At 50.1% G+C, this 27805-nt stretch overlaps 1 protein-coding gene across 5 annotated transcripts; it reads right to left on the bottom strand.

The window, feature by feature from the left end:
• Nucleotides 1-128: 128 nt before the first annotated feature.
• On the bottom strand, nt 129-27730 carry Relb (RELB proto-oncogene, NF-kB subunit). Of its 5 annotated transcripts, none has more exons than XM_032894253.1 (12): nt 27482-27730; nt 26364-26414; nt 19486-19494; nt 16105-16433; nt 13652-13809; nt 12045-12136; nt 11008-11139; nt 9235-9339; nt 7617-7832; nt 6878-6946; nt 6684-6761; nt 129-851 (listed from the first exon to the last, which is right to left on the bottom strand). In XM_032894253.1, the coding sequence occupies exons 1-12, from the start codon at nt 27531-27533 to the stop codon at nt 463-465; spliced, it is 1680 nt and encodes a 559-aa protein (XP_032750144.1). In that variant the 5' UTR covers nt 27534-27730; the 3' UTR covers nt 129-462. The 5 variants fall into 5 exon arrangements, with proteins under 5 accessions (XP_032750144.1, XP_032750146.1, XP_032750149.1 ...); XM_032894255.1 differs by having other exon boundaries at nt 26364-26399; XM_032894258.1 differs by lacking the exon at nt 27482-27730 and adding an exon at nt 26904-27111 and having other exon boundaries at nt 26364-26399.
• Between the last annotated feature and the right edge of the window lie 75 nt (nt 27731-27805).

Here is a 27805-nt window from a genome sequence, read left to right as displayed (position 1 = left end):
AGGTCCTCTGGAAGAGCAGCAGTAACTCTTAACCGCTGAGCCATCTGGCTAGCCTCTTAACTACAACTGTTTTGTTCCACACAAACCTAGTGTTTCCTAAGTAAAAAAAGAGAGAAGACCCCAAAGGCTCAAAAAACTAATTTTTATTGGGAAAACTGAACAAACAACCTACCCCCTTCTTCAGGATTGGGGAAGAAGACCGGGGATCTGCTCCCTATCCCCTATGTACAATCTCTGAGATTCTGTCCTGAGAAGGGGTCCATCTGCAGGAGCCCCTTTTCCTCTCCGGACTCCGCATTCTGTTTAATGGGCTCAAAGAGAACAGGCGCTTGCCCCATCTTCTCGCCAGCACTGCAGACGTCTGACTCAGGATGAGGAAGCTGGAAGACTGATCAAGGTTGGCTTCGGGGATGGAGTGCTGGACCACAAGCCTCACCCAGTGCCTCCTGGTCAACTCAGAGGCTACGTGGCTTCAGGCCCTGGGGACAGGAGGCCACCCCCGAAGGCTGCCTCTCGGTACTGGTTAGGGAACATGTTGCTGCCCACAAGGCTAGCAGTACCAACATCCCCAGGGCCTGGAGCTGCAAAAGAGTCCAGCGACAGGGGCTCTGGGCCAGGAGACTCCACGACCGTGGCCCCTGCACCCCCGCTACCCACCACAGCACTGGCAAGTGGTGGTGCTGGGGGCAGCAGGTCCAACATAGTGAAGAGCGTTGGGGCAGAGGGATCGTAGGCAAAGCCATCGTCCAGGAGGTCAGGGCCACCAGGAGGCTCCAACCCAGGAAGGGATATGGTACCAGGGAAGAAATCAGTGTCTGCTGGCTGCAGAGCCGATGGTGGCAGGAACAAGCCTGATGAGGAGAGAAGAATGGCAGGCTTTACCTCTGGCCAGGCAGTAACTAACTTGGACTCCATCTTGGGCCTTTAAACCCTAAGCAGAGTAGAAAGGAAGTACTACCACTCTCCTCATTTTTAGCGTGTGTGCATGTGTGTGTGAGTGTGTACATGATGTATGTGAGTGGACATATCTGCCACCATAGTGCATGGGAGGAGGTCAGAGTTCAACTTTGTGGAGTCACTTCATTCCCACCACCTTTACATGGAGACAGAACTCAGGTCCAAGCTCCATGGTGGTAGTGGGGGGTGGCGGGGGAACAACAACTGTCCCTACTGAACCAGCACACCAGACCACATTTTTTAATGTGCATGAGTGTCTGCCTTTGTGTATAATAATGTATATATGTATGTACAACACATGTGAGTTTCCCAAGACCCTGTCTTTAAGGTTGGGAGGGCTGGAGGGATGGCTCAGTGGTTAGGAACACTTCCTGCTCCGGCAAAGGCCCAGAGTTGGGTTCCCAGCCCCCACTTCCAGCAGTTCAAATCTACCTGTAACTCAAGATCCAGAGGGATCTGATGCCCTCTTCTGGCCGCCACGGGCAATTGCATAGCTGTGGCATACACTCACACAGATGGAAGTGAAAATAAAGGCGGGGTCTCAGGCCATCCAGACCTCTCATTGGTTAAAGGTGCTTCCTGACATCCCTGATGACTGATGCCAGGTCAGACCCGGAACCCCCATGGTGAAAGAAGAAAACTGACTCATGTAAGTTGTTCTCTGATCTCCACATGCAACCAGCATGTATGCACCCACACGCATGCAAAATAAATAAATAAATGTTGTTTTTATAAAACTTAAAAACAAGACGCGGTCTCTTACAAACCAGGCCGAACTCAAATATGCTAAATAGCCTATAGTGATTTGAACTCCAAATTCTCTTGCATCCACCTCCTAAGTGCTACCACATCTGATTTATTTATGTGGTGGTGCTGCAGATCAAACCGAGGCTTTGCACATAACCCAGCCATGTCCCTTAGCTGCACCACTCCTTTAATAAGCAAACCGAGGCAGAAAGAGCAAGCCAGCCTCAGCTGTCTATTCCCAGAACCCCAGCAGAAGCCAGGCTCCTGCAGGGAGCAGGGCTGTGGACATAGCTGCGGGCGACTGGGTAATGGGGGCCAGGGAGAGAGTCAGAGAAAGAGAGACTGAGACTCCCTTGCAGCCACTGTGGAACTCACAATTCTTCTACCTCAGTCTCCCAATTGCTGGTATGAACGCCATACCCGCCCTCTCTTGTTGTTAGTGGGATCCATCTGAAAGGGACTGAGGAACTACAGAGATCAGCTTGGCCTAGGGGCGTGACAACAGGGAACTGCGTTGATTGGTTGATTGTTAATTGACACAGGAAGACACGTCACGCTGTGAGAGGCAACGTTGCCTTGGTAGGTAGTCTCGGGCTGGGAAAATAAAGCTCAATCCTGAACCTCTTTCCTACCCACCCCCCACATACATATCAGATGTACATCTCCGTCTTCACATGGGTCCCTAACGCCTAGAGCAGGGGCTGTCCCAAAAGCTGCTGCCTGTCTGGAATACGTTTTCCCCTAGATGGGGTACCTTGTCTGGTCTCAGCAGGAGAGGATGTGCTTAGCCTGCAGAGACTTGATGTGCCAGGGTGGGGCATAGCCAGGTAGAACCTCCACCCTCTCAGAAAAGAAGGGGAAGGAGTAGGGAGTGTGAGAGGGGGCACCCGGACAAGAAGCAGGAATAGAGATCCGGATGTAAAGTGAATAAATAAAAATAAATTAAAGGGGGTTGGGGATTTAGCTCAGTGGTAGAGCACTTGCCTAGCAAGCGCAAGGCCCTGGGTTCGGTCCCCAGCTCCAAAAAAAAGAAGAAAAAATAAATAAATAAATAAATTAAAAAAAAAAAAGCTACCTGAGCACAGGTCTGGCAGGGAGCAAGCCAGCCAGGGCATTCCTCCATGGTCTCTACTTCAAGTTCCTGCCTCGACTTCCCTCAGTGATGGTCTGTGACCCAGAGCTGAGATAAACGCCTTCCTCCTCCCCTACGGAGCTGCAACTTGATCCTGGTGTTTCTCACAGCAGCAAAATGAAACTAGACTGTCTCTGGTGTTGTGCCAACAGAACCATGGGGTGCCATGGCAGCTGCCTTTGACCAGGGAATCTACTCAGTGAGAAGGGCACCGGCTCTGATGTTCATGTGGCCACCAGACCCTTCCTGGAGCAGTTACCTCTCCCATTTCGGTAAAAGGTGAAACAATGTTCCAGCCTCCTGTTTGGAACCTGATGTGAATGCAAATAAACATGGAATGACCTTAGCCAGGCCTGGTCTGGTGGCCCTCATCTTTAACCCTAGCAGAAGCTGGAGGATCTCTGAGTTTAAGATCAGCCTGGGCTGCATAAAAGTCTGCATGAGATAAAAACCACATACTCCGGATTCCTACGCTATTTTCCAAGGTTGTTTTCTAATTATCACAATGTAGGCTTCAAGTGACTCTGGCCTCAGGGATGAGGGCGGGGCCACAAGACTTGGGGGAAACTTGATGGCAGCTGGAGGAGGAGCCAAGCAAGGATTGGGGGTTGCTAGGGGGAAAGTCATGCAATAGATACCGGCTGCAGGAAAGCCAGAGAGGGCAAACAAACAGCAACCCCCCCCCGGGGGGGGGGTTGGCTCTGGTGACTGGAGACTGGCTGGGACTTGGGTGCTCTGGGCAAGCTGAGGTAGTGGGGGAAAATTCTGTTCTTCCATTTTTTTTTCTTTGTGTGTGTGTGTGTGTGTGTGTGTGTGTGTGTGTGTGTGTGTGTGTGTGTGTGTGTGGTCAGAACTGGCCAGCAGGTGGCTGTGCTGGGAAAGGCTCTGACTGGGAGATGGATGAGCTGAATCCCATCCTTGTGCCCACTGCTGTCAGTCACACAAATCTCTGCTCCTCCACACAGATGTCCAGTTTTTCGCCCTACTGCAGATCCCCGACCCTGTGACCTCAGACTAGGCTTGTCACCTCTCTGAACCCCTGGTTTTTTAAATCTTCGAAAAGTGAGGCACCACGTTATGAAGATGTGCAAACTAAGGAATAAACAGGAACCCGGCCTAGGGGGTCTGTCACTGGATGTCTGTAAAAAGGGACTCATTTGGGTCTAGGGCTAGGGCTCAGTGGGAGAGTGCTTGCCTAACATGCAAGAAGCCCTGGGTTCGATTCCCAGGACCATATGAACCCAGAGTGACAGTACGAACCTATGACGGAAGCACTTGGGAGGTACAGGAAGAAAGACCAGAAGTTCAATGCCAATTCTCCACTACCAGCCTGGGTGAGTGAGAGACCTTTAAAATGAGATTAAAGAACTGGGTCGGCCCTAATGGCTCAGGCCTGAAATCCCAGCACTTGGGAGGCTGAGCCAGGATTCCATGAGCTCCAAGCCAACCTGTGCTGGACTGACAGACTGACTGAAAATTACAACAAAATTTAGGGCCAGGTGTGAGGGTGCCCACCTTTAACCCCATCATCTGAGAGGCAGAGGCAGGAGGATCTCTGTGAGTTCCAGGCCAGACAGGGATGCAAAGTAAGACCCTGTCTCACACAAACCACTGGGCTGACAGACGGGTCCATGGACAATATTTCCTGAGTAAGCAAAGCTGACTCCCAGATTCACAGTGTAAGGAGAGAGGGTGGGAGGCCGGGGGAAGGGAGGGTGGTGTGGGGGGACCAGTCCTCACAGTTGTCCTCTGACCTCTACGTGGGCACTTACACACTCACACACAGATGACAATAAACTTAATTTAGTTAAGAAAAATGTAAACTACTTTTGCTGGATGTGGTGAGGCAGCCTGTAATCCCAGTATTTGAGAGTCTGAGGCCCCAGTATTTGAGGTCCTGTTTTAAAATTATATTCAAGGGCTGGAGAGATGGTTTAGAGGTCCTGAGTTCAAATCCCATCAACCATATGGTGGCTCACAACCATCTATAATGAGATCCAATGCCCTCTTCTGGTGTGTCTGAAGACAGCTACAATGTATTCATATATAGTAAATTAATTAATCATTAAAAAATTATATTCGGGCTGGAGAGATGGCTCAGCGGTTAAGAGCACTGACTGCTCTTCCAGAGGTCCTGAGTTCGATTCCCAGCAACCGCATGGTGGCTCACAACCGTCTGTAATGGGATCTGATGCCCTCTTCTGGTGTGTCTGAAGACAGCTACAATGTACCCACATATAAATAAAGTAAATAAAATCTTTTTAAAAAATTATATTCATTATGTGCATAAGTATTTTGTCTGTTCATCAGGTGCACGCAGTGTACATGGAGGCCAGATGAGGGCAATGGGTTACCTGGAGCTGGACTTAGAAATGGTTGTGAGCTGCCAAGTGGGTGCTGGGACTCACCCTGATCTTCCACAAGGGCAGTTGGTGGAGCCACCTATCTCTCCAGCCCCCACCCAAGCTTGCTTTAATTTATGGAGAAAGTTTCTTGAAACAAGAAACAACAAATAAAAAGTTCAACCCATAGCACACTGTGTTCTTGGACCGGCTCCCACACAGGTACCGACCAGGCCTGACCCTGCTTAGCTTCCCTGACGAGATCAGACACATCCATATGGTATAGTCAGAGATTGCATCTGGAGTGAACGACGATGTGCAAGGCAGGTCCCTAAAGGCCCTCCCGGGGCTGGTGAGGTAGTTTGACAGGTAAAATACTGCTGTGAATGTCTCATGCCCTGAGTTCAACCCATGGAATACTTTCATAGTGAGGGAATGAAAGAATAGAAAAAGTTGGATCTCTGTGTTTTGCTGATTATTATTACTATTATTATTATTACTAGTAATTATCATTTTGAAACAGGCTCTCAGTGTGTGGTCAACCCTGGCTGGCCTTGAACTCACAAAGATGCACCTGCCTCTGACTCATGGGTGCTAGGGTTAAAGGTGCTCAGTTGGTTTTTGGCCTCCATACAAGTCATACACATATAAGACACACGTGATAAATAAAATAATAAAATAAACTTGAAAGACATTTTTAGAAAGATTTTCTAAGGAGCCCTGAGGCAACCCAGCAACTGTGTCCCTGCAGAGAGCATGAGCGTCCCCTACTCTGACTCCAAAGCCTTCTGACTACTCCTCTGTGGGAAGGTATGTCTGACACAAGGTCTCTCACAGAGCCCCCAGTGTGTCTTGGAACTTTATGTAGACTGTGTTGGCCTCCAACTCTTGGTAATTCCCCTGCCTCAGCCTCCTGAATGCTGGGATCATAGATGTGAGCCACTGCCAGACTTCTTGACCCCTTATTCTTTGTACTCCATGTTGCTAGATAAGTGGTCAGCTACTGACCTTGGGCAAGCATTCAGAGGATGTAAAGAAATCAGAAAAGGGTTCAGGATGGCTCAGGGGGTGAGAGCACTGGCTGCTCTTGCCAAGGACACGGGTTCCATTTCCAGCAACCCCATGGCAGAATCTGACACCCTCTTCTGGCCTCTGTAAGCACCAAGCATGCATATAACGTGCAAGGAAAATACCCAAACATAGAAAATAAAATATTCTTTTTAAATTATGGGGGGGAAAAAAGAAGCCAGAAGGGGCTGCAGGGGTGGCTCAGTGATTAGGAGCATTGACTACTCTTCCGGGGTCCTGAGTTCAATTCCCAGCAACCACATGGTGGCTCACAGCCATCTGTAATGGAATCTGATGCCCTCTTCTGGTGTGTCTGACGACAGTGACAGTATATATATATATATATCTTTAAAAAAAAGAAAAGAAGCCAGAAAAACAGGGCCGGGGGCTTCCTGTTAGCATACACAGAAAGGAGGGGCTACAGACACCACACTCACCGGAGCTGTGGCCAGGCAGGAAGTGGTCCAAGAACACTGGTTTCTTTTTCCGTCGCTTGCTTTCAATTCCATGTGGATCTGAGGGGGAGGTGAAGATGAGGGTTCCATATCCCAACAACCACCCACCCCAAGCAGGTCACTCGTACCCTCCCAGGGACCTAGCAATGGATGTAGGCAGGGGTAAAGGGACACACCAGAGCTGCTCAGCTCTCCAAGGACATCAGGCAGTCCCCGCTTTCGCTTCTTGTCCACACCATAGCTGTCTGTTCAGGAGAGCAGAGGTATCCAAACGTCATATGTCAGTTAAACACAGAGGTCGCTATGACAGTCAGTCACAGAAGTCACTATGACAGTCACAGAAGTCACTATGACAGTTGGTCACAAGGGTCGCTATAAAAAGGAAAGGCTCTTCACTAACTTATGTAAGTAGATTTCTATATCCTAATAGGATAAAAACCCAATGCAGTTCTCTCTGGATCCTACCTCAGGACCTTGGCCCTAGCTAATCACATGGCTTTCCTCCTGTCTCTCTCCTCCTCCCTGTGACCACCTCTATAGCATGTGTGGAGCCCAAATGCCAATCTTGGTGCTCACTCCTCATTTGTCATCTAACTTCCTCTTTTGTTATGTTCTTTTGTTTTAAGATAGTTTCTTAGTGGCCTGTGGTTTGCTGGCTAGCCTGGGACTTGCTGGTCAGACTAGGCTGGCCAGAGAGTCTCAGGAATCCAGCTGATTCCGTCTTCCCAGTTCCAGGGACATGCGCCTCCCTGGCTGGCTTTCTGCAGGGGTGCTGGGAATTGAACTCAGGTCCTCATACTTGCAGGGCAAGCCCTACACTGACTGAGCTACTGCCCCCGGGCCTGCTTTCTTTCTGCTTCTCATATTTCCCCAAAGACCTGGTCTCAGGGTGGGGGTCGCTGCGTGAGTGGTTACCATGGTCCCGAGGCAAGTACGTGAAGGGCAGTGGCTCGCTGCAGACCCCGTCTGTGAGCCGCTGCAAGAAGACGTTGACCGTCACGGGCTCTGAGATCTCCAGGTCCTCGTACGGTGGCGTTTTGAACACAATGGCGATCTGCCGGTGCACGTCAGCTTGAGAGAAGTCAGCACGACCTTCCCAGGAAGCTGTGCTGAACACCACAGATATGTCCTCTGGTAGGGTGGGTCGGGGGGAGAATACAGCTAAGCCAAGGGAATGAGACAGTCCACGGAGTCCCTACTCACTCATTCTACCCTAATCAAACCAGTATTACAAATGATAAAAGGGGGCTGGAGAGATGGCTCAGTGGTTAAGAGCACCGACTGCTCTTCCAGAGGTCCTGAGTTCAATTCCCAGCAACCACATGGTGTCTCACAACAATCTGTAATGAGATCTGATGTCCTCTTCTGGTGTGTCTGAAGACAGCTACAGTGTACTCATATATAATAAATAAATAAATCTTTAAAAACAAAAACAAAAGCAAAAAACAAAACAAAAAAAAAACAACAAATGATAAAAGGACCCAGGGAGGCCCAGCATAGTGGTGCACCCCCTTAATGCCAGCACTCAGAGGGTAGAGGCTGGACATTCTTGAAATTTTTAAGACAGCCTGGTCTACATAATGAGTTTCAGACCAGCCAGGAATTCACAGTGAGCCCCTGTCTAAAACATACAAAAACAAACAAACAAACAAACAAACAAACAAACCCAATTACCTAGCTTCTCTACACCAAAGAGAGTAACACAGGCATGGTGACAAAGACATGCAATCCCGCTACAGTAGCTGAGCAAATTAGCAAAACTCCTGCCTCCCGCCAGTAATCAGCAGAGAGACTGAGGCTGGAGAATTGTGAATTCTAAGTAAAACCGGGAAGACTAAAAATTTGATGTAAAAGGCCTAGGGATATAGTTCAGTGGACAGAGCTTGTATAAAATCCCCCAGGGAGAGCCCGGGACTTGGATCAGGGTAGAGCCCTGCCTAGAATCCACCAGTGAGGGGCTGGGGGTGTGACTCAGTGGTAGAGCCCCTGCCTAGAATCCCCCAGTGAGGGGCTGGGGGCGTGGCCCAGTGGTAGAGCCCCTGCCTAGAATCCCCCAGTGAGGGACTGGGGGTGTGACTCAGTGGTAGAGCCCCTGCCTAGAATCCCCCAGTGAGGGGCTGGGGGCGTGGCTCAGTGGTAGAGTCCCTGTCTAGAATCCCCCAGTGAGGGGCTGGGGGCGTGGCTCAGTGGTAGAGCCCCTGCCTAGAATCCCCCAGTGAGGGGCTGGGGGCGTGGCTCAGTGGTGGTAGAGCCCCTCACTGGGGAATTCTTGGCAGGTTCTCTCCCGATAGCCACGCCCCCGGCCTCATAATGCATCTGTGCAGTTGCATCCCAGCACCGCAGCATCCTGAAAGAGCACTGCACAGACCTGGTTGGCTCCCAGGCTTCCATACCTGGCAGAGCTGAGCGGGCTCATAAACCCCTTGCCTGCATCTGTCTGCCCTGCAGCTGGGCTCTGACTGTATCCAGAGGGCTGCCCTGTCTAACCAGCACCGCCTTCCCCTCTGTCCATACAAGGCTATGGACCCCTCACCTTTTTGCACCTTGTCACATAGCAAGTACAGCTCCTCACCACCTGTGCATGGCCCACTCTCCTTGTTGATTCGGCAAATCCGCAGCTCAGAGGTGTTGGTGGACTCTAAAAAGAAGAGTGGAAGGAAAGGCAACAATTGAGCCATCACAAGGTACTTGCTGACAGGTGGGCGAAACACCCCATCCAGGTGGAACGCAGGATGCTTAGGCAGGAGGGTACGACAGACAGTAGCCAGAACTCTACTCTGAAGTCCGCTTAGTGTCTATCCAAAATGGAGATCCTCAGACTCAAGGAGACTTGGCATGAGGGTGACACAAGACCCCTAGATCAGCGCTTACAACCTGCAGTACTGTTTTGTTTGTTTCCCAAAGTGGAAGTTTTGGAACACAGGATCGTATACTGGTTAGGTAAGAATTCTACCACTGAGCCACACCCCCAGTCCCTCACTGGGGGATTCTAGGAAGGGGCTCTACCACTGAGCCACGTCCCCAGCCCCTCACTGGGGGATTCTAGGAAGGGGCTCTACCACTGAGCCACGCCCCCAGCCCCTCACTGGGGGATTCTAGGCAGGGGCTCTACCACTGAGCCACACCCTAGCCCTCATTTTGTATTCACTGGATTAATATTGATCAGCTGCCCAAGCTGGCCTTGGATTTACCATCCTCCTGCCTGATCCTCCCATGTGCTTGGAACTACAAACATGTGTCACCATGTGTGTCAGCAACCTGACCTGATGTTCTTATAGTACACCATCACCTGATCCACAGTCCTTGTCCTTTTGGTAACAGCTCTCTAAACTAGGGACCACTCCTTATCAGCCAATGATAAGTCCTCCCTTAGGTCAGCCATAATCTTAAAGGCTAGACTGAGTCAGAGCATTCCCTCCCCATGGCCACCGCTGATTAGTTAGAGGTTGTGCAGAGGCTATGAGCAAAACTTGCATATTGTCAGCTATGGTAATGTCTGCTTGCAACTGCACCAATGAAGAGGTGGCGGCAGGAGGATTGCTAATTTGCTCAGATATGTATTGGGATCTCGTCTTAATTAGTTAGTTAATTAATTAATTAATAATACAGGCTGGGGTGGGGATGTAGTTCAAGTGCTTCACTGATATGCACCAGAGCCTGGGTTCAATCCTTAGCCCCAGGAAATGGGTATGGTAATCCATGCTGGTCCTCTCAGCTCTTAGGAAGAAGGAGGCAGCATAACAGGGGGCCCACCAGGCTCCAGCGCAGAGTTCCCAAGCAGTGGTCATACCGGGGTCCCAACTAAAATCAGTGGACTACAAAATAAAACGCAAAGCTGTGAATGTGGAAGGGCCCTGTTGGAAAGGGAGAAGACAGAGGTGAAATCAGTGAAGAATCATAATGCACTAGATATGTGTGTGTGCGTGCGTGTGTGTACGCATGTGTACAGATTTGTCACGGAACAGAGTCCATCAGTGAAAAGCTCCAGACGAAAAGAGAGATGCATACAGAAACAGACAAGGCACGGACTGTAGAAGCCTATGGGATGGCACTGCCATAGCTTTGGATGTGAACGTGATGTCTGGGACTATGGCACTCACCACGTGCCCAGGAGGGAAAAAGAGAACGGACGTGGAGACCCAGCTCCCCTGAGACCACCAAGCCTCTGTGTAAATGTATCAGGCAAGAAGGAAACAGGAAACAATCAAAACCCACAACGATGCCCTGCTCATCCATGCCACTGTCCCGGATACATTCCCATGCCTGTGACAACTTCCTCCCAGTGAACATGGTACCCGTGACTTACTCTTGTCGTAGACAGGCTCAGAGAGAATGGGGTCCATGCGGTGCAAATGTCCCTGCTGGTCGCGATAGGAGGCCTGGAAGCAGATCCTGACAACATTCATGTCGACCTCCTGATGGTTCTTCAGGGAGCCAGCTTGGAGAGAGCAGAGGGAGGCCTGGGTCAGCTGAGCTGCTGCAGGCACAGTGATGAAGGGGAGGGGCGCTAAGGCGGGGTGATGGATGCTTGTCCCAGCACTGGGGAGAGGGAGGCAAGAAGAGTCAGTGTTCGAGGTTATCCTCAGCTACATGGTAAGTTCAAGGACAGCCTGGCCTACCTTGAGGCCTTGTCTCGAAAATCAAAATGAGAAATCGAATAAAGGGGCGAGTGAAACGGCTCAGCCGTGAAAGGCGCTTGCTGCGAAGCCTGAGAGCTGATTTCATTTGCTGGAGCCCACTAGGGAAAAGCTGATTCCCCCAGGGCGCCCCTGGGACTCCATAGGCGTGCCCACACCACGGAAAACAGACATGTAGGCACACAAAAGAAATACGTGTAATAGTTTTTAATTTCTTTCTTTCTTTTTTTTTTTTTTAAGAAAAAAGTGGCTGGAGAGATGGCTCAGTAGTTAAGAGCACCGACTGCTCTTCCAGAGGTCCTGAGTTCAATTCCCAGCAACCACATGGTGGCTCACAACCAACTGTAATGAGATCTGATGCCCTCTCTGGTGTGTCTGAAGACAGCTGCAGTGTACCCACATACATAAGATAAATAAAAAATAAATAAATAAATAAATAAATAAATAAATAAATAAAGTTGAGAAGTGGTGATGCACGCCTTTAAGCCCAATGCTCAACAGGCAGAGGCAGGTGGATCTCTGAATTTGAGGCCAGCCTGGTCTAGAGAATGTGTTCCAGGACAACCAGGGTTATATAGAGAAACCCTGTCTTGAACAACCAAAACCAAAACAAAACAACCCCCCCCCCAAAAAAAAAGAAAACCAACCAACTGGAACAAAAACCAGCTAAAGGGACAGTGGCTAGGGAGACAAGTGGGGCACCTACCATTGTAGGGGTCAATTCCCAGCTGGATCTTACGCTCAATGGCAGCTTCGATTTCCTTCTTCCTAACACACTGGATGCCCAAGTTGTTAAAGCTGAGTGGGAGACAGAGAGGTGGTGAGGGGTGGCATCCAGTGGACAGGACAGGCAGCGGCACAGATGCTGTAGGCACAAGGCAAGGAGGAGCATGGGAAAAGCCTGGGACGCTAAGCTCTCACAGGCCACCAGGAGGCACACTGTCGTGAGACCTAGAACTTGCCTTACTCTTTCCTGTAGGAAGGCTAGCCTGGTTCCTTTACATAGTAACAAAGGTGCAAAGAAAGCCTGGATTCTCTGCACTGGGGAAGCTGGATCCTGAATTTGGGGCTAGCCTATGGGCCTAGAAAAACACTCCCTCTAAACTAAGGAGAAGATTAAATGGAGCCAGGCCTTTAATCCCAGCGCTCGGGAGGCAGAGGCAGGCGAATCACTGTGAGTTCAAGAGCAGCCTGGTCTACATATCGAGTCCAGGACAGACAGGGCTATTACATAGAAAAATGCTGTCTTAAAAACAAACAATAAATAAATACTCAATAAATGGCTGCGGTTGTACTCTTAGCGCTCAGGAGGTAGAGGCAAGAGGATCATCAATTCAAAGTCAGTGGGCAGGGCGCCCTTTAATCCCAGCACTGCAAGGCAGAGGCAGGCAGATGTTCTCTGTTCAAGTTTCAGGCCAGCCAGGGCTACATTGTGAGACTGTCAAAAGAAAAAAAAGTGAAGGTCATCCTCAGCCACGATAGTGAATTTTGAGGCTAGCTTGGCCTATGTGAGTCCTTGTCTCAGAAACAAAAGCTAGGGTCAATTAGATGGCTCAGCAGGGAAAAGTCTTTGTCAGCAGTGTAAACTACTCCAGGTCAACCCAGGGAAGCCACACGGTGGAAGGAGAGAACCGAGACCCATACGCTGTCCTCTGACACGGGCAACTCCGCTAAGTTGGGTCTGGAGTCCACGGGCGGCTCTGATGTTAACAGTGCATCTGTGCTCCTTTCCCTCTCTGACCCTGTCTCCTCCTCTACAGAACGCAGATAAGTAGGATGGGTGTGGGCTGGGCTGGTGGCACTATAAAGACTGAGGCAGAAAGGGCTCAAATTCCAAATTAGTTTTGACTACCTGGCAAGACACTGTCTCAAAAAGCAAAATGAAAAGCAAATATGGGGGCTGGAGAGATGGCTCAGTGGTTAAGAGCACTGACTGCTCTTCCAGAGGTCCTGAGTTCAATTCCCAGCAACCACATGGTGTCTCACAACCATCTGTAAAGAGATCCGATGCCCTCTTATGGTGTATCTGAAGACAGCTACATTGTCTTATATATAATAAATGAATAAATCTTAAAAAAAAAAAAAAAAAAAAAAAGCAAATATGGAACGGATGTGAACGTGGATGGTGGGTGTTCAGTGTGGTGCACGCTATAGCATTGTCCACGCCTAACTTTCCCCGTCCATCCAAGATGAGCAATAGGGAGGCTCTGGCCAAGACGCCGATGACCTGGGCTTTCCCAGGTGCTGATGTTCACCTTTGGAATCTCTATGAGCAGAGGTGAGAAGCTGGGGTCAGAGGTCAGGGTCTGGTACCTGTGCCGGGGGCTGACGTGAGGCCGCAGCCGCACCCTGCAGACGCCGTCCGTGCAGTCTTTCCCCACAAGGCTGTGTGGGTGTACCCGGTGTGGCCAGTCCTTCCACACCAGGCACGCCGTCACCTCCACCTCCCGCAGCCCGCCACAGTCTCGAAGCTGTAGGAAGACATGGGCTTGTTGGGAATTTGGTGGACCCCTGTCCCCATCCAGGCTCCCTGGGGCTCCCTTGTCGCTAACCCCACCTCTTCTCCCTAGAAAACCAGGGCAAGAAAACCAGGGAAAGGCACTGCTTACAATCTCTAACCTACGAAAAGCTGGAAACATGTCAACAGTGGCCAAGTAGCCTTGCAACAACGTGCCCTCCCTTCCTCCTCCCTTCCTGGGTCTCTTCCTGGGTAGGAACCCACACCTGTTCTGTTGGATTTTTCTCTTAACACAGTTTTGAAACAGGATCTCATGTACTCAATAGTCCAAGTCTCCTCTTTTCTGCTATGTAGCCAGGCTGGCCTTGAACTCCCGACTTTTCTGGCTTAGCCTTCCAGACGCTACATTACAGGTGTGAGTCACCACGTCCCATTCTTCCTTGGATTTTTGAGATACGCCTCATGTAGCCCAAGATCGTCTAGAACTCACTATGTAGCATGTGGGTGAACTTGAGCCTCTGATCCCCCTGTCTCCACCTCCAGAGTGTTGGAAGGCCTGCACCGATACAACAGGCACATAAAACATGTACTTTTTGGCCTAAAGAGATGGCTCAGTGGTTAAGAGCACTGACTGCTCTTCCAGAAGTCCTGAGTTCAATTCCTAGCAACCACAACCATCTGTTATGAGATCCGATGCCCTCTTCTGGTGTCTGAAGACATCAACAGTATATATATATTTTTGAAATGTACTTTTTTTTTTTCGAGACAGGGTCTCACTATGTAGACCAAGCTGGCTTCAAACTCATAGAGAACTGGCTGCCTTTGCCTCCTACATGCTTGGATGAAAGGCCTGTATCAGCAAGCATGGTAGATGCACTCCTAAGAGAGAGAGAGAGAACGCTGGACATACAGACAGAGACAGAGAGACAAGGTAGCTGGACAGGATGACATACACCTGTAGTTCCGCCTAAGTTTGGGGGCTGAGACAGAAGGATCTCTTTGTGAATAGCAGTGTTTGAGGTCAGCCTGGGAAACATTTGTAGATTCCAGTTCAAATGTTCAAGCAACCACAACAAAAAACAGGCCTGATAGTGTAAGCCTGTAATTCCAGCTACTCATGAGTTGAGGAATGATAGAAAGTTAAGTGCCAACCTGGGCGACAAGTATGTGACCCAAGATAAAAATTAAAATCAGAGGGGTTGGGGATTTGGCTCAGTGGTAGAGCGCTTGCCTAGCAACCGCAAGGCCTTGGGTTCGGTCCCCAGCTCCGAAAAAAAGAAAAACAAACAAACAAACAAAAAATTAAAATCAGAACTCTGGGCGTGGCTCAGTGGTAGAGCCCCTGCCTAGAATCCCCCAGGGAGGGGCTGGGGGCGTGGCTCAGTGGTAGAGCCCCTGCCTAGAATCCCCCAGGGAGGGGCTGGGGGCGTGGCTCAGTGGTAGAGCACCTCCTTGCCTAACAAAAAACAAAACCTATGTTCACTCCCCCATTGCTGAAAAAAATCCAATAGAAAAAACTGACTTGGGGTTGGGGATTTAGCTCAGTGGTAGAGCGCTTGCCTAGCAAGGGCAAGGCCCTGGGTTTGGTCCCCAGCTCCGAAAAAAAAAAAAAAAAAAACTGACTTCTGGGCTGGAGAGATGGCTCAGTGGTTAAGAGCACCGACTGCTCTTCCAGAGGTCCTGAGTTCAATTCCCAGCAACCACATGGTGGCTCACAACCATCTGTAATGGGATCTGATGCTCTCTTCTGGTGTGTCTGAAGAGAGCTACAGTGTACTTATATATAATAAATAAATAAATCTTTAAAAACAAAACAAAAAAAAAACTGACTTCTTATTCAGTAGCCATAGGTGATGGGGGAGACAATAACCAGTCCCAGTAGACTGCACTGACTCTCTCCATTTTGCTCTGGATCTGTGTCTGGGCTCTGCAGGCCTGGTCTCTGAAAGCAGCCTAGTCTGTGACATACACTTCACGGTGGAGTTTGAATCAGTGCTTCCCTCTAGTGGCGAAATGGGAGGTTGAGGGTAACTGGATGGCACGCCTTTGGGATCCAGATGCTAATTTGTCATTGGAACAGCCTCACACGCGATGTCATATAGCTTGTTGTTGTCTTCGTTGTTTTAAAGAAAGGGCCACACTCTGTAATCCAGGATGGCCCCTCTATCCTCCTGCCTCCCAGCCTCTCTGGAAGCGCCGGGGTTTTTAAGTGTGAGCCACCACCCAGGCCCTTTCGAGGTTTGCGGATGGATGCAGCCCGGCGATCCTGTTACCAGGCACCACAAGGGCACAGCAGCACAACACGCACCTCGATGGCGGGCAGAGTCTTGCTGGCTTCAGTGCTGCTCTCCCCGAGGATGCTGCCAGCCGAGCGGCCCTCGCACTCGTAGCGGAAGCGCATGCCACGCTGCTTTGGCTGCTCTGTGATGACCAAGTATGGCCGTGGGCATGGGCCGGGTGATACCAGCCTGCCCAGTGTGCAGTTCCAGGGCGGCGTGGCAGGAGGCGGTGGTGCAGCTGGGCCCAGAGTGACGCTGCTCAGTGAGGCCGGCCCGCGGGGCACCAGACGCGGCATCTCACTCAGCTGTGCCCCGTCCAGGCCGAAGCCGTTCTCCTTAATGTATTCGTCGATGATTTCTGCGGGACAAACAGAGGAGACCGGTGAGGCTGGGGAGGGACAGGGCTAGGTTCCTTTCCTGCCTTCTCACACTTTCTCTGCTTGGTTTTGCTTTTTGTCCTTTGGTTTTCTGAGACAAGGCCTCCTGGTGTAGCTGTGGCTGGCCTGGAACCAGGCAGGTCTTGAACACATAAAGATCCACCCTCTGCTGGAATATATACCACACCCTGTAATTCACCCTTAATTTTTTTTCTTGATTTGGGTTTTTTTTGTTTTTGTTGTTTCCTTTTTCTTGGTTGTTGGTTTTGCTTTTTTGGAGGCACTTTCTCTGTGAAGCCCTGTCTCCCAATTCCCATTCTTGGTAAAGCCCGAAACTCACAGAAATCCCCCTGCCTCTGCCTAAGAATGTTGCGATTAAAGGTGTGTACTACTACCCTGGCTCAACCTTGATTTTTCTTAAAGATTTTTTTCTCTTTGTGTGTGTGTGTGTGTGTTGCCTGCATATATGTCTGTGCACCACTTAGAGGGTCCAGTGCCCTCAGATAGGTCCAGTGCTAGAAGAGGGCATCAGAACCCTTAGAACTGGAGTTACCAGTGGTTGTGAGCTGCCATGTGGATGCTGGGAATCCAACTTTGGCCCCCTGGAAGAGCAGCCAGTCCTCTTAACTACTGAGCTAGCTTTCCAATCCTCTAAAGATCTGTAAAAAATACACGTATGCATGCGTCTATGTAGGGGTGTGTGCCAACGAGTGCCCAGGTGCAGAGGCCTGAAGAGGGCGTCAGATGTCCTGGAGCTGGGCTTGCAGGTGGCTGTGAGTCTCTTAACATGAGTGCTAGAAATCAAACGTGGGTTCTGTGGGAGAACGACTAGCACTCTTAACCACTGAGCCAGCACTCCAGCCCTTCCCCTTGGGTTTTTGAGACAGGGTCTCACCAGGTAGCCAAGGCTGCTCTCCAATACAAGATCCTCTTGCTTCTGCCTCCCTAGTGCTGTGAATACAGACAAGGGCCAGGAGAAACTCCATGTAGCACTTTCACCGCTGGGCCTCTACTTCAAAACCATATTCACTTTCCCTGGATGCTCCTTCAACCACTGTTGCCCCACCCACCACCTATCTCCCAACTGGACTTCGGCAGTTGCCAGTTTGTATTTGTGCATTTCACACAGCCAAAGGGATTTCGTTAGCACCTACCCATCCCTCTTTTGCCTAGAAGACTCCCGTGGCTCCTGACTCCTTTACCACCAACAATGTCCTCACATAAAACTTGCCTCAAATATGGATACGGTTCATTAGTAGAATGAACTCCAGTAAGGAGGTTGGGGGTGTGACTCAGTGGTAGAGCCCCTGCCTAGAATCCCCCAGTGAGGGACTGGGGGTCTGGCTCAGTGGTGGAGCCCCTGCCTAGAATCCCCCAGTGAGGGACTGGGGGTCTGGCTCAGTGGTAAAACAACTTCCTACAATCTTAGTGAGGAGCTAGGGTAAGGATCAGTGGTATAACATTGCTTAGCATGGAGGCATGAATTTGAGCCTTCCCCTGGCCTACACGACAAGATCCTGTCTCAAATAAACAGAGGGTTGCAGCTCCATTGATAGAGTGCTGGCCCAGCATGCACAGAGATTAAGCTCTGGGTTCCACCTCAGCACTACATCCAATCCCAGCCCCAAGGAGGTAGAGAGATGGTGAGCAGAAATTTAACGTTATCCTCAACTAGATGGTTATTTTAAGGCCAGCCTGGGATATTTTTTTTCTTGATTTTTCTTTTTCTTTTCTTTTCTTTTTTTTTTTTTTTTTTTTTTAGAGCTGGGGACCGAACCCAGGGCCTCGCTTGCCATAGGCAAGCGCTCTACCACTGAGCTAAATCCCAACCCTCTTGATTTTTCAAGTCAAGGTTTTTCTGTGTAGCCCTAGCTATCTGAAACTCACTCTACAGACCAGGCTGGCCTCAAACTCACAGAGATCTGCCTGCCTCTGCCTCCCAAGTGCTGGGATCAAAGGTGTGCACCACTGTCCAACTTCAACCTGGGCTACTTGGAACCCTGTCTCAAAAACAAACAAAACCATCCTTAAAGTCCATTCTCTGAGGAAAAAAACAGCTTAACTCTTTCTGTTTCTTTTACCCACCTAGTGTGGTGACCTTTAGGGCCATGAACTTGTTCCTCCTCTCTTCCAGTTCCCAGCTTTCCCTCCTTTCAACCCATAAGGCACCTCATGCTGCTGCCCCCTCTGTGAAAGCCACACCTCTTCACCTTCCTCCCCCTTTCTTCTCTGGCCTTTTATCTCTCCTTTTTCACTTTGTAGCCCAGGCTAGCCTAAAACTCACTATGTAGTTCAGACTGCACTCAAATTCTTTCTGTCTCTCATTTTCTTTTCTTCTTCCTCCTCCTCTTGTTTTTTTTGTTTTTGTTTTTGTTTGTTTTGTTGTTTTGAGACAGGGTTTCTCTGTGTAGCGCTAGATGTCCTGGAACTGGCTCTGTAGGCCAGGCTGGCCTTAAACTCAAAGATCAACCTGCCTCTGCCTCCTGAGTGCTGGGATCAAAGGGGAGCACCATCACCCCCTGGCTCAAATTCTCTTTAATCTTCCCGCCTCCAACTGTGATTGTGGAGACTCAGGCATGGATCTGACCTACCTGCCCCTGCCTGTGGGTGCAGAGGTCCAGGTATGAGATGTGGGCATGCCTGGCTGCACTGTGTCTTCCCAGACACGCCCCTCTGCCAAGTCTCCCCCAACCCCTCTTTCCCTTGCTCATTCTGTGTTCTCCCTGACCACTCCACAGTTCACACTGCTAGCTCCTCCAGGGTAGTGATTTAGTTTTGTTCAAAGCTGGATTCCTGGTGCCTGGCACTGGGTCCGGCACAAGAAAGACCATTGTCACCCACGAGTGAGCACCGGCCACGGAGAACGGAAGCACAGACACCTGCTGAGTGTGCTGGAGTTTGGGAGCATCCCTTGCTCAAATCCCCGGTACTCCTCGAATCACACCAGAGCCTGCTCCCATCAAACAAGGTGTGTCCCAGCTCTACCAGTGCCAGGACCCTCATCCTCCCAAACACCTGCCTTCTGATACTCACCCAGTTCATCTGTGGAAGGAAGAGAAAAGAAAGGTGAAGGTCAGACACCATCGGACATGAGATCTACGCAGACTCCCCCACCCTGTCCCAAGGCAGACTTCCTGAAGCTTCCATCCCCAATCGCCTTCGTCCCTTCTATCCCTTCCATTCTTAATGTTGGGGACCCAGGAACTCAAGACCCCCCCTTGCCCCAACACCTGCCATCCATTAACGGCCTCAGACCAGGAGTTATTAGTGTTGCCAGGAACTCGTGGAACACAGAGAAAGGGGAGCTCTGTGTGAATTTGGGGTGTGGATTTGTGTAGCTGACAGACACGAACGGTTCTTAATAAAGAACTGTGCACACATTCCATCCCGAGAGTCCACCTTGGGCCCGAAGAAACTGCTCAAACTGGGGGTGCTGCCCACTCTGCATACTAGCCCAGCTCCCAAAATCTCAGGCCCACCCCTATTTTGCAGAGGGAATGGGGAGGAGAGGGTAGCAGCCACGCTACATACCTAGTGAGACCTCATCTCTTCCCCAGTAGAAATCAACAGCGACGTAATGGAAACCAACCTCCCATCAGTCCCCATACTGGACTGGGGGAGCCAGAGGAAGCAAATGGGCCCAGAAGTCACTCAGCAGGGAGGGTCACCCAACTGACTAGAGCGTTCCTGTGAAAGCTATTGGCTGGGGACTGATCACATAGTATCCCAGGCTCTGCCAGGTCCCTCCTCCTCCCCTGCCTCCTGCCCTTCTTTCTCCACACTCCTGGGAGTGGCTCCTGGCAGCCCGAACTTCGCCCCCGAACAAGGCAGTTTTCATGCACCCCTTATCTCATTTATCTGTGAGATCGGTAGATGCCAAGTTCCCTTCCAGTGAGATCGGGAATGCTAAGGCTTTGAGATCGGAGGGGACCTGACAGGATCAACCTCCAAGTATTTTGTTTGGGAAAACCCTTCTTAGATGAACCCGGAGATGCAGAGACAAATTTGAACTTCCAGGTATTGTGGCATGGGACTGTATTCCCAGGACTAAGACAATGAAGCAGGTCTGCCACTAGTTTGAGGCCAGCCTGGGCTACACAGTGAGCTTCAGGTCAGCCTAGGCTAAAGGGTGAGACCTTGTCAAAACCAGACCAAACCTCAACTCAGGAAATTCTACTTGGGGGTCCTGGGAGCTGGGTGTGAGGCACACCACTGCCATCCTGGCACTCGGGATGCTGTGGATGGAGGGCTGGAGCTCTTCCAGGCCAGCCTGGGTAACTTCGAAAGATACCGAACTCCAACAATCAAACGGAAAACGTGGCTTTCGGGCAGGGTCCAGAAGATCCGAGCTTTCCTGTCATTTGTCTAAGACACACTCAACTTGAGTACGGAAGAGTGGGGACCACACCTGCCATCGTCTCACTTTACCCCCAGTTCTGCTTATGCCTGGCACATCAGAAGGGAGGAATTTGTCCTTCCACTTGCCCTGCTCCATCAACCTGTCCCCACCCTACTTCTGAATGTCATTGACCCCATGATCTCTTCACAGTCAACACTGCCTTTTATAATCCCACCTTTAATTGTTTATAGAACTGCTTCCTTGTCTGGGTAGGGAGTAGTCCTGTAAGGACGGGGCTGGGACTGACTATCTTGGTTACTGCTATGACCCCAGCAATGACCAGCACTAAGTCTGATGTAGAACTGGTACTCGGTAAATAATAACCGAATGGATGTTATCAGGAGCGACTTGTTGGGGACCTCAGTGCTGTGATTTAGACCACACAAGCCTCAGTTCGTTCTTGTCCTGAACCAGCATGCGGGTCACCCGGGTCCAACACCATCCCCTGCCTTTCTACACCTCTGAAACTCTCATTTCCTATGCCCACATCAGGGCTTCTGGGGTCCATTCTGAGAGAAGTCTAGGCATAGACAATGACTGAGGCTATACAGCTCTCCCACTAAGATCCAGCTGGCTCTGTCTTCCAAATCTCAGGAAATAATGTTTATGATTGTTTTGTTTTGTTTGAGGTAGGATCTCACTATAAACAGGATCACCTCAAAGTCGAGATCTCCCTGCCTCAGCATACTCAAATATGGGGACTCCAGGTATGGAGGGGTGGTTTTGATTCGAAAGTCCTGTTCCCAATTGTTTAGGTTTTTTTTAAAGATTTATTTATTTTATTTATATGAGCACACTGTAGCTATCTTCAGACACCAGAAGAGGGCATCGAATCTCATTACAGATGGTTGTGAGCCACCATGTGGTTGCTGGGAATTGAACTCAGGACCTCTGGAAGAACAGTCAGTGCTCTTAACCACTGAGCCCCTCTCCAGCCCCCCAATTGGTTCTTGATCTATCAATAAAGATGCCACGAGCCAATTACTGGGCAGAAAGAATAGGTGGGACTTCCAGGTCCTGACAGACAAGCTGGAGGCCCCAAGGAGAAGAGAGGGAGAGTTTATCATGCTTGGGAAGGAGAAAAGCCAAGCAGGCATGTGAGACCTCGGGCAGAGACTACAGGAGAGCAGTTATAAATGTTGAGCTGGGACAGAGGGTGGCTAAGCAGCTGAAATTGAGTGCAGATTTAGGCTGCTGAGCTAGGAATACCGGGAAGGGCATGCTAGCCGAGGTAGATCAGGGGCACCCGGCAATTGTGCCAATAGAGGCAAGTTAAAAGTGAACAGTTGTGCGGGTCTGTGTTTTTCATCCGCAGAGTCAGTATTCTCTGGGCAGGGGCTGGTATCTTGGTCCTTTCCCGGAGTTTAGTCAGGGTAGTAAAAGCTACACACAACAGATGGCATGGCTCCAAAGGGGAAGGCAAGAATCCACTATTAATTTAAGAATTCTCAGATGGATTACACACACAGTGGTAAAAATCTAGGAAGAGAGGAGAACTGGTTTCTCAGCGAGCAGAGTGCACACGTCGGGGTGTGGGACAGGGAAATTTGAACAAAGGAACACGGAGCCTCAGCTCTCAGATGCTGGGATCGCCTGCTGTGCAAAGAAACAGTATGGCCACTTTGAGGCAGAGCCAGACAGTAAAAGCTGCCTGCTTCCTACAAGCAGGTAATTAAAGATTTTTTTTTTCTTTTTTCTTTTTTTCAGAGCTGGGGACCGAACCCAGGGCCTTGCGCTTGCTAGGCAAGTGCTCTACCACTGAGCTAAATCCCCAACCCTGGATAGATTTTTTTTTAAAAGTGATTTAATTGTTTTTAAGAATAGAAGGTGTGTGGGGTTGGGGATTTAGCTCAGCGGTAGAGTGCTTTCCTAGCAAGCGCAAGGCCCTGGGTTCGGTCCCTAGCTCAGAAAGAAAGAAAGAAAGAAAGAAAGAAAGAAAGAAAGAAAGAAAGAAAGAAAGGAAGGAAGGAAGGAAGGAAGGAAGGAAGGAAGGAAGGAAGGAAGGAAGAAAGAAAGAAAGAAAGAAAGAAAGAAAGAAAGAAAGAAAGAAAGAAAAAAGAATAGAAGGTGTGGGGGCCTGGAGAGATGACTGCTCTTCCAGAGGTCCTGAGTTCAATTCCCAGCAACCACATGGTGGCTCACAACCATCTGTAATGAGATCTGATGCCCTCTTCTGGTGTGTCTGAAGACAGCTACAGTGTACCCACATACATGAAATTAAAAAAAAAGAATAGAAGGTGTGATGGTTTGTATATGCTCAGCCCAGGGAGTGGCACTATAAAGCATGTGACCTTGTTGGAGTGGGTGTGTCACTGTGGGTGTGGGCTTTAAGACCCTCACCCTAGCTGCCTGGAAATCAATAAACAAGGCTAGTAGGAGATTCCAACAGGCGTGCTGGCAAGTACATGCAAGCAGGCGAAGAAGTGCAAATCTTCCTTCTTCCAATGTCATTATGCAAGTCTCCGGCAGAAGCTGCGACCCAGATTAAAGGTGTGGATCACCACGCCTGGATCTGGGACTGAAGGGAATACAGATTTTTCCCAAGCCACATGGGGGATTTCTACCTATGGTCCAGAACTGATACAAAGACCTTAAGATGAGAGGCCGAGAGCAAGTTAGTAGATGCAGAAAATATTGAGCTCCAGAGAAGAGAGAAGTTAGGGAGATTGAATGAAAAAATGTTTTAGAGAAGATTTGAAAAAGTCTTGCCGACAATTTCTCGGGATCTTTAAACACGGCCTACTCATGGGATTTCTGGGATTCTTTTGCCTGGTAGGACATAGATAGAGCCGGGACACAGGCTTATACAGTAAGTAGATGTAGATAATAAAACATTGAGACATTCGATCTTAAAAAGTTAGATCAAAGGCAGGGAGGGGGTAGGTCACCTAGCCTATCTCAGACAGTAGAAATTCAGGCCTTGATAATTATATAAAGATCCTGGAAAGAGGCCCATACAGTAAGTAGACAGAAATATTAAGGTCGGGGCAAAAGACAGCAGAAATACTGTCTAATCAGCTAAAATTTGTTCAGATTGCTTTATTTGCTTTGATTTGTTTTATTTATCAAAATGAGTGTGGTTTTGAGTTTGGCAGTGACACTATTAGGAGGTGTGGCCTTAGTGACACTATTAGGAGGTGTGGGCTTACTGGAGTAGGTGTGGCCTTGGAGGAAATGTGTCACTGGGGGTGAGCTTTGAAGTTTCAGATGGTTAAGCCAGGCCCAGTATCACTCTTTCTCTCTCTCTCTCTCTTTTTTTCTTTTCTTTTTCTTTTTTTTTTTTAGGAGCTGGGGACCGAACCCAGGGCCTTGTGCTTGCTAGGCAAGTGCTCTACCACTGAGCTAAATCCCCAGCCCCCAATATCACTCTCTCTTGTTGCTGCCTGCTGATCTGGATATAGACATCTCAGTTACTTCTCCAGCCTCATGTCTACCTTCATGCCACCATGCTTCCTGCAATGACAGCAATGGACTAAATCTCTGAACTATAAGCCAGCCCCAGTGAAATGTCTTTCTTTGTGAGTTGCTACAGTAAGTTGGGTGGCAGTGCAGTTTATACCCTTACTCAGAGCACTTGGGAGGCAGAAGTGGTCTCTGAGTTTGAGACCAGCCTGATCTATAGAATGAGTTCTAGAACAGCCGAGGTGGGGCAGTTTGAATGCAATTGCCTCCATAGGCCCATAAGGAATAGCACTGCTAGATGGTGTGGGCTTACTAGACTAGGTGTGGCCTTGCTGGGGTTGGGCTTTAAGTTCGCATAGTCTCAAGCTACACCCAGTGTGGCATCTAGTCTTCCTCTGCTGCCTGCAGATCAAGATGTAGAACTCTCCGCTCCTTCCTTCTCCAGCACCAACTCTGCTTGCATGCTACTGTGGTTTCTGCCAGGACAATACTGAACGAAACCTCTGAAACCGTAATTCACAATTAAAGGTTTTTATGAACGTTGTCATTGTCCTGGTGTCTCTTCACAGCAATAAAAACCCCAACTAAGACAGGGTGGAACTCAGGGCCTTGTACATGCTCAACAAATGTTTTACCACTGGGCTACACCACCATCCCTTGAGGTTTTTTGTTTATTTAGTTCACTTTGAGACAGTCTCTTATGTTGCCCAGTATGATATTTTGGATGAGAATGGCTCCCATAGACTCATATGTTTGAATACTTAATCTCCAGTTGGTGGAACTATCTGGAAAGAGTTAACAAGTGTGGCCTTGTTGGAGGAGGTGTATCACTGGGCATAGACTTTGAGGATTCAGAAGGTCCTACCCTTCCCATTTTCTTCTCACTCTCCCTGCTGCTCTCTGCCTTATGCAGATGATGATGCGCTCTCGGCTAGTGCTCCAGCCTATGCCTGCCTGTCTGATGCTAGTCTCCCTACTAAGATGGTCATTGGCTCATCCTCTGAAACTATTAAGTCCCAATAAATCCTTTGTCTTGGTCATAGTGTTTTTTTCCTAGCAATAGAAAAACAACGGAGACACTCAGATAGGCCTTGAACATGACATGTAGCTGAGGATGACCTTGAACTCTATCTTCCCGTTTTCACCCTGAGGTACTGGAATCACAGGTGTGAATCAATAGGCCCCATTTTATAGAGTGCTGGTATCAAACCCAGGGCCTAGGTAAACTCTCAACTGAGCTACATCTTCTGTTCGTCTTGTGTATGGGTTTGTTTTGTGTTTTGATACAGGGTACCACTATAAGCCAGGCTAGCTTTCAACTCATTCAATGGCCTCAAATTTGTGCCCATGCCCCTGCTTCAGCCTCCCCTGTGCTGAGAACATTACAGTACAGTACAGACGTGTACTGCCATTTGGTAATTGTTGTTGTTGTTGTTGTTGTTGTAAGACAGGCTTTCTCTCTATAGACCTGGCTGTCCTGGAACTCACTCTGTAGACCAGGCTGACTTCACTGATATCTGCCTGCTTTTGCCTCCTGAGTGCTGCGAATAAAGGTAGAGACCGCCCCTGCCTGCTCCCTCTCCCCACTTTAATGAGGCTTCCGGATAATTTGAATGCACATGGTCTGAGAGCTACCACTGTCTAAGTAAAAGCGATTACTGCTTTTGTTATCATGACTATGCCACTAACAGTTACCACTAATCGGAAAACGGTGAATTTGTAAGCATCGACTCATCTAACTTTCTCCATCCCCACAAAGAAAGAAATGGGTATGAAATTCATCATACAGATGGATAAAACTGAGGTAGTTTTAGGGAAATCTCTTGTGGATTCACCCAGTGAGGGGGTGGTAACATCATTTCTGAGATTCAGTTCCAAGGTCCAAGATAATAGATGGTGGGGATGATCTAAAAGGGCTTCTACTTAGGGATCAGCATTTAGAACTATACACCTTTCTGACAGCCTTGGAACTATGGGCAAGTAAGGACTCACTGAAACCAGCAGGGAGAGACAAAGGTTGCAAGTGGGTACACTCATTCCCTCTCCACAGGGGCTCCTCCAATCCTATTTCCTACAAGCAGATGGGCAGGGACCGAGGAGGGTTGCTCACCTGTGGTCCTGGACAGCGAAGGGATGTCACTGGAACCTGGGAGACGGAGACCTGGATCAACAAATGCAGGACCAGAGACTCTGACAACCCTGCTCCTTTCTCTGGCTTGACCCTTTGAACAAAGTCCCTCTTCCTTACCTAGCTCAAGTGAGGCCACCCTTCTCACTCTAACTCTTGACAAAGTTCTGACTTTTCCTTTCTGCCCTTGACCCCGCCAGTCACCACTCAATATCCGCTACTTTACCCACTAAGGTGAGACTTGGAGGACTCCTGATACTTCATGAAGCCCCCCCGCATCCCCCCCCCCCGTCTCCTTTCTTCCCTCAGGGCGAAATTCGAGCCCCAATACTTTGTCACTAGAGAACTTTCCTCTCCCCATTTCGCTGAAGGCCCCGCCCCCTTTCCATCCCAGCATCAGGCCCCTCCCTTCGTTTTCTGAACAAGCCACGCCCCGTCCCTAAACCTGTCACCAGGTCCCGCTCCTTCTCCCCCCTATCCCCCCACCCCCGGTAAGTCCCGCCCACTCACTGAGCCACACACCTCTTCTTGCTCTTGGAGCCTGACCCCGCCCTTATTTCCTGTCAAGCACAGTCCTGGGTCCGCCTCCTCGAGGTCAGGCTCCGCTCCCCCTTAAATCTTGAAGCTAGGCCCCGCCTCTTTCTTTGCCTTTAGGCCTTGCAGGAGGAGGGTCCCCCTTGTTTGGAGAGCATAAAGCTACTTCGCCGAATTAGGCTCCGCCCCTTACTCCTTAGCGCAGCCTCACCCACTCTGTAAACCAGAAGCCTCCTCTAGAAGTTTGTCCCGCCCCTACGGGTGTCCGGCTCCTCCCCTTCAGAGTTATGCCCCGCCCCTCCTCTAGATCCCCGCCGGGCCCGCCCCCTTCTTTGCCTCAGGCTCAGGCCCCGCCCCCTTCTCACTCTTTAGCGGGACGCCTAGCTTGTATCTCCCCGGCAGGACCCTTCACCATCCTCTACCTTCTGCCTTGTCCCTCACGCAGTGTCCCCGCCACCCTCGTACTCTCCGCACCGGAGCGCGAAACCTGCGGGAATCCGCAGATGACTCCGAGCGCCCCGAACTCCCCCAGACCGGCCCCGCCCCAGAGGTTCCACTTTGCTTACCCAAGGCCCCTAGCTCGGGCGCGGACTCTCTGGCAGCGCGGCGACTCGGCATGGCCCGGCCCGTAGGGACCGACAGCCCAAAGGCCAGCTCAGGGCGAAGCGCGCACGAGGCAAGCCGGGCAGCCGGACAGCCCGGTCTGCTGGGACGATCACCGGCCGGGGAAGCCGCGCAAGATAGGGCCGAAGGCCGGGTTGACGCACGGCGCCCGGGGCTGCGGGGGGCGCCGGGCCGAGCGGGCGGCGGGCGGGGCGGGGCGGCGGAATTCCCGGCGCCGCCGGCCTGCGCGCCCATTGGCTCACACCCCTCCGTGACGTCACGGCAAA

Source organism: Rattus rattus, chromosome 2 (assembly GCF_011064425.1).
Source record: "Rattus rattus isolate New Zealand chromosome 2, Rrattus_CSIRO_v1, whole genome shotgun sequence".
Taxonomy (NCBI): Eukaryota; Metazoa; Chordata; class Mammalia; order Rodentia; family Muridae; genus Rattus; species Rattus rattus.
Note: the sequence above shows the minus strand (reverse complement) of the source record. Positions and strands in the feature narration are given on the sequence as shown.

Bases quoted from the DNA above. Each gene is read 5' to 3' on its own strand.
- Relb (XM_032894253.1), bottom strand. From the start codon at position 27,533: ATGCCGAGTCGCCGCGCTGCCAGAGAGTCCGCGCCCGAGCTAGGGGCC. The intron at 26,415-27,481 runs GTAAGCAAAGTG...TTGTTGATCCAG, and splicing joins GCCCGAGCTAGGGGCCTTGG to GTCTCCGTCTCCCAGGTTCC. The intron at 6,947-7,616 runs GTAACCACTCAC...TCTCCTGAACAG, and splicing joins GTACTTGCCTCGGGACCATG to ACAGCTATGGTGTGGACAAG.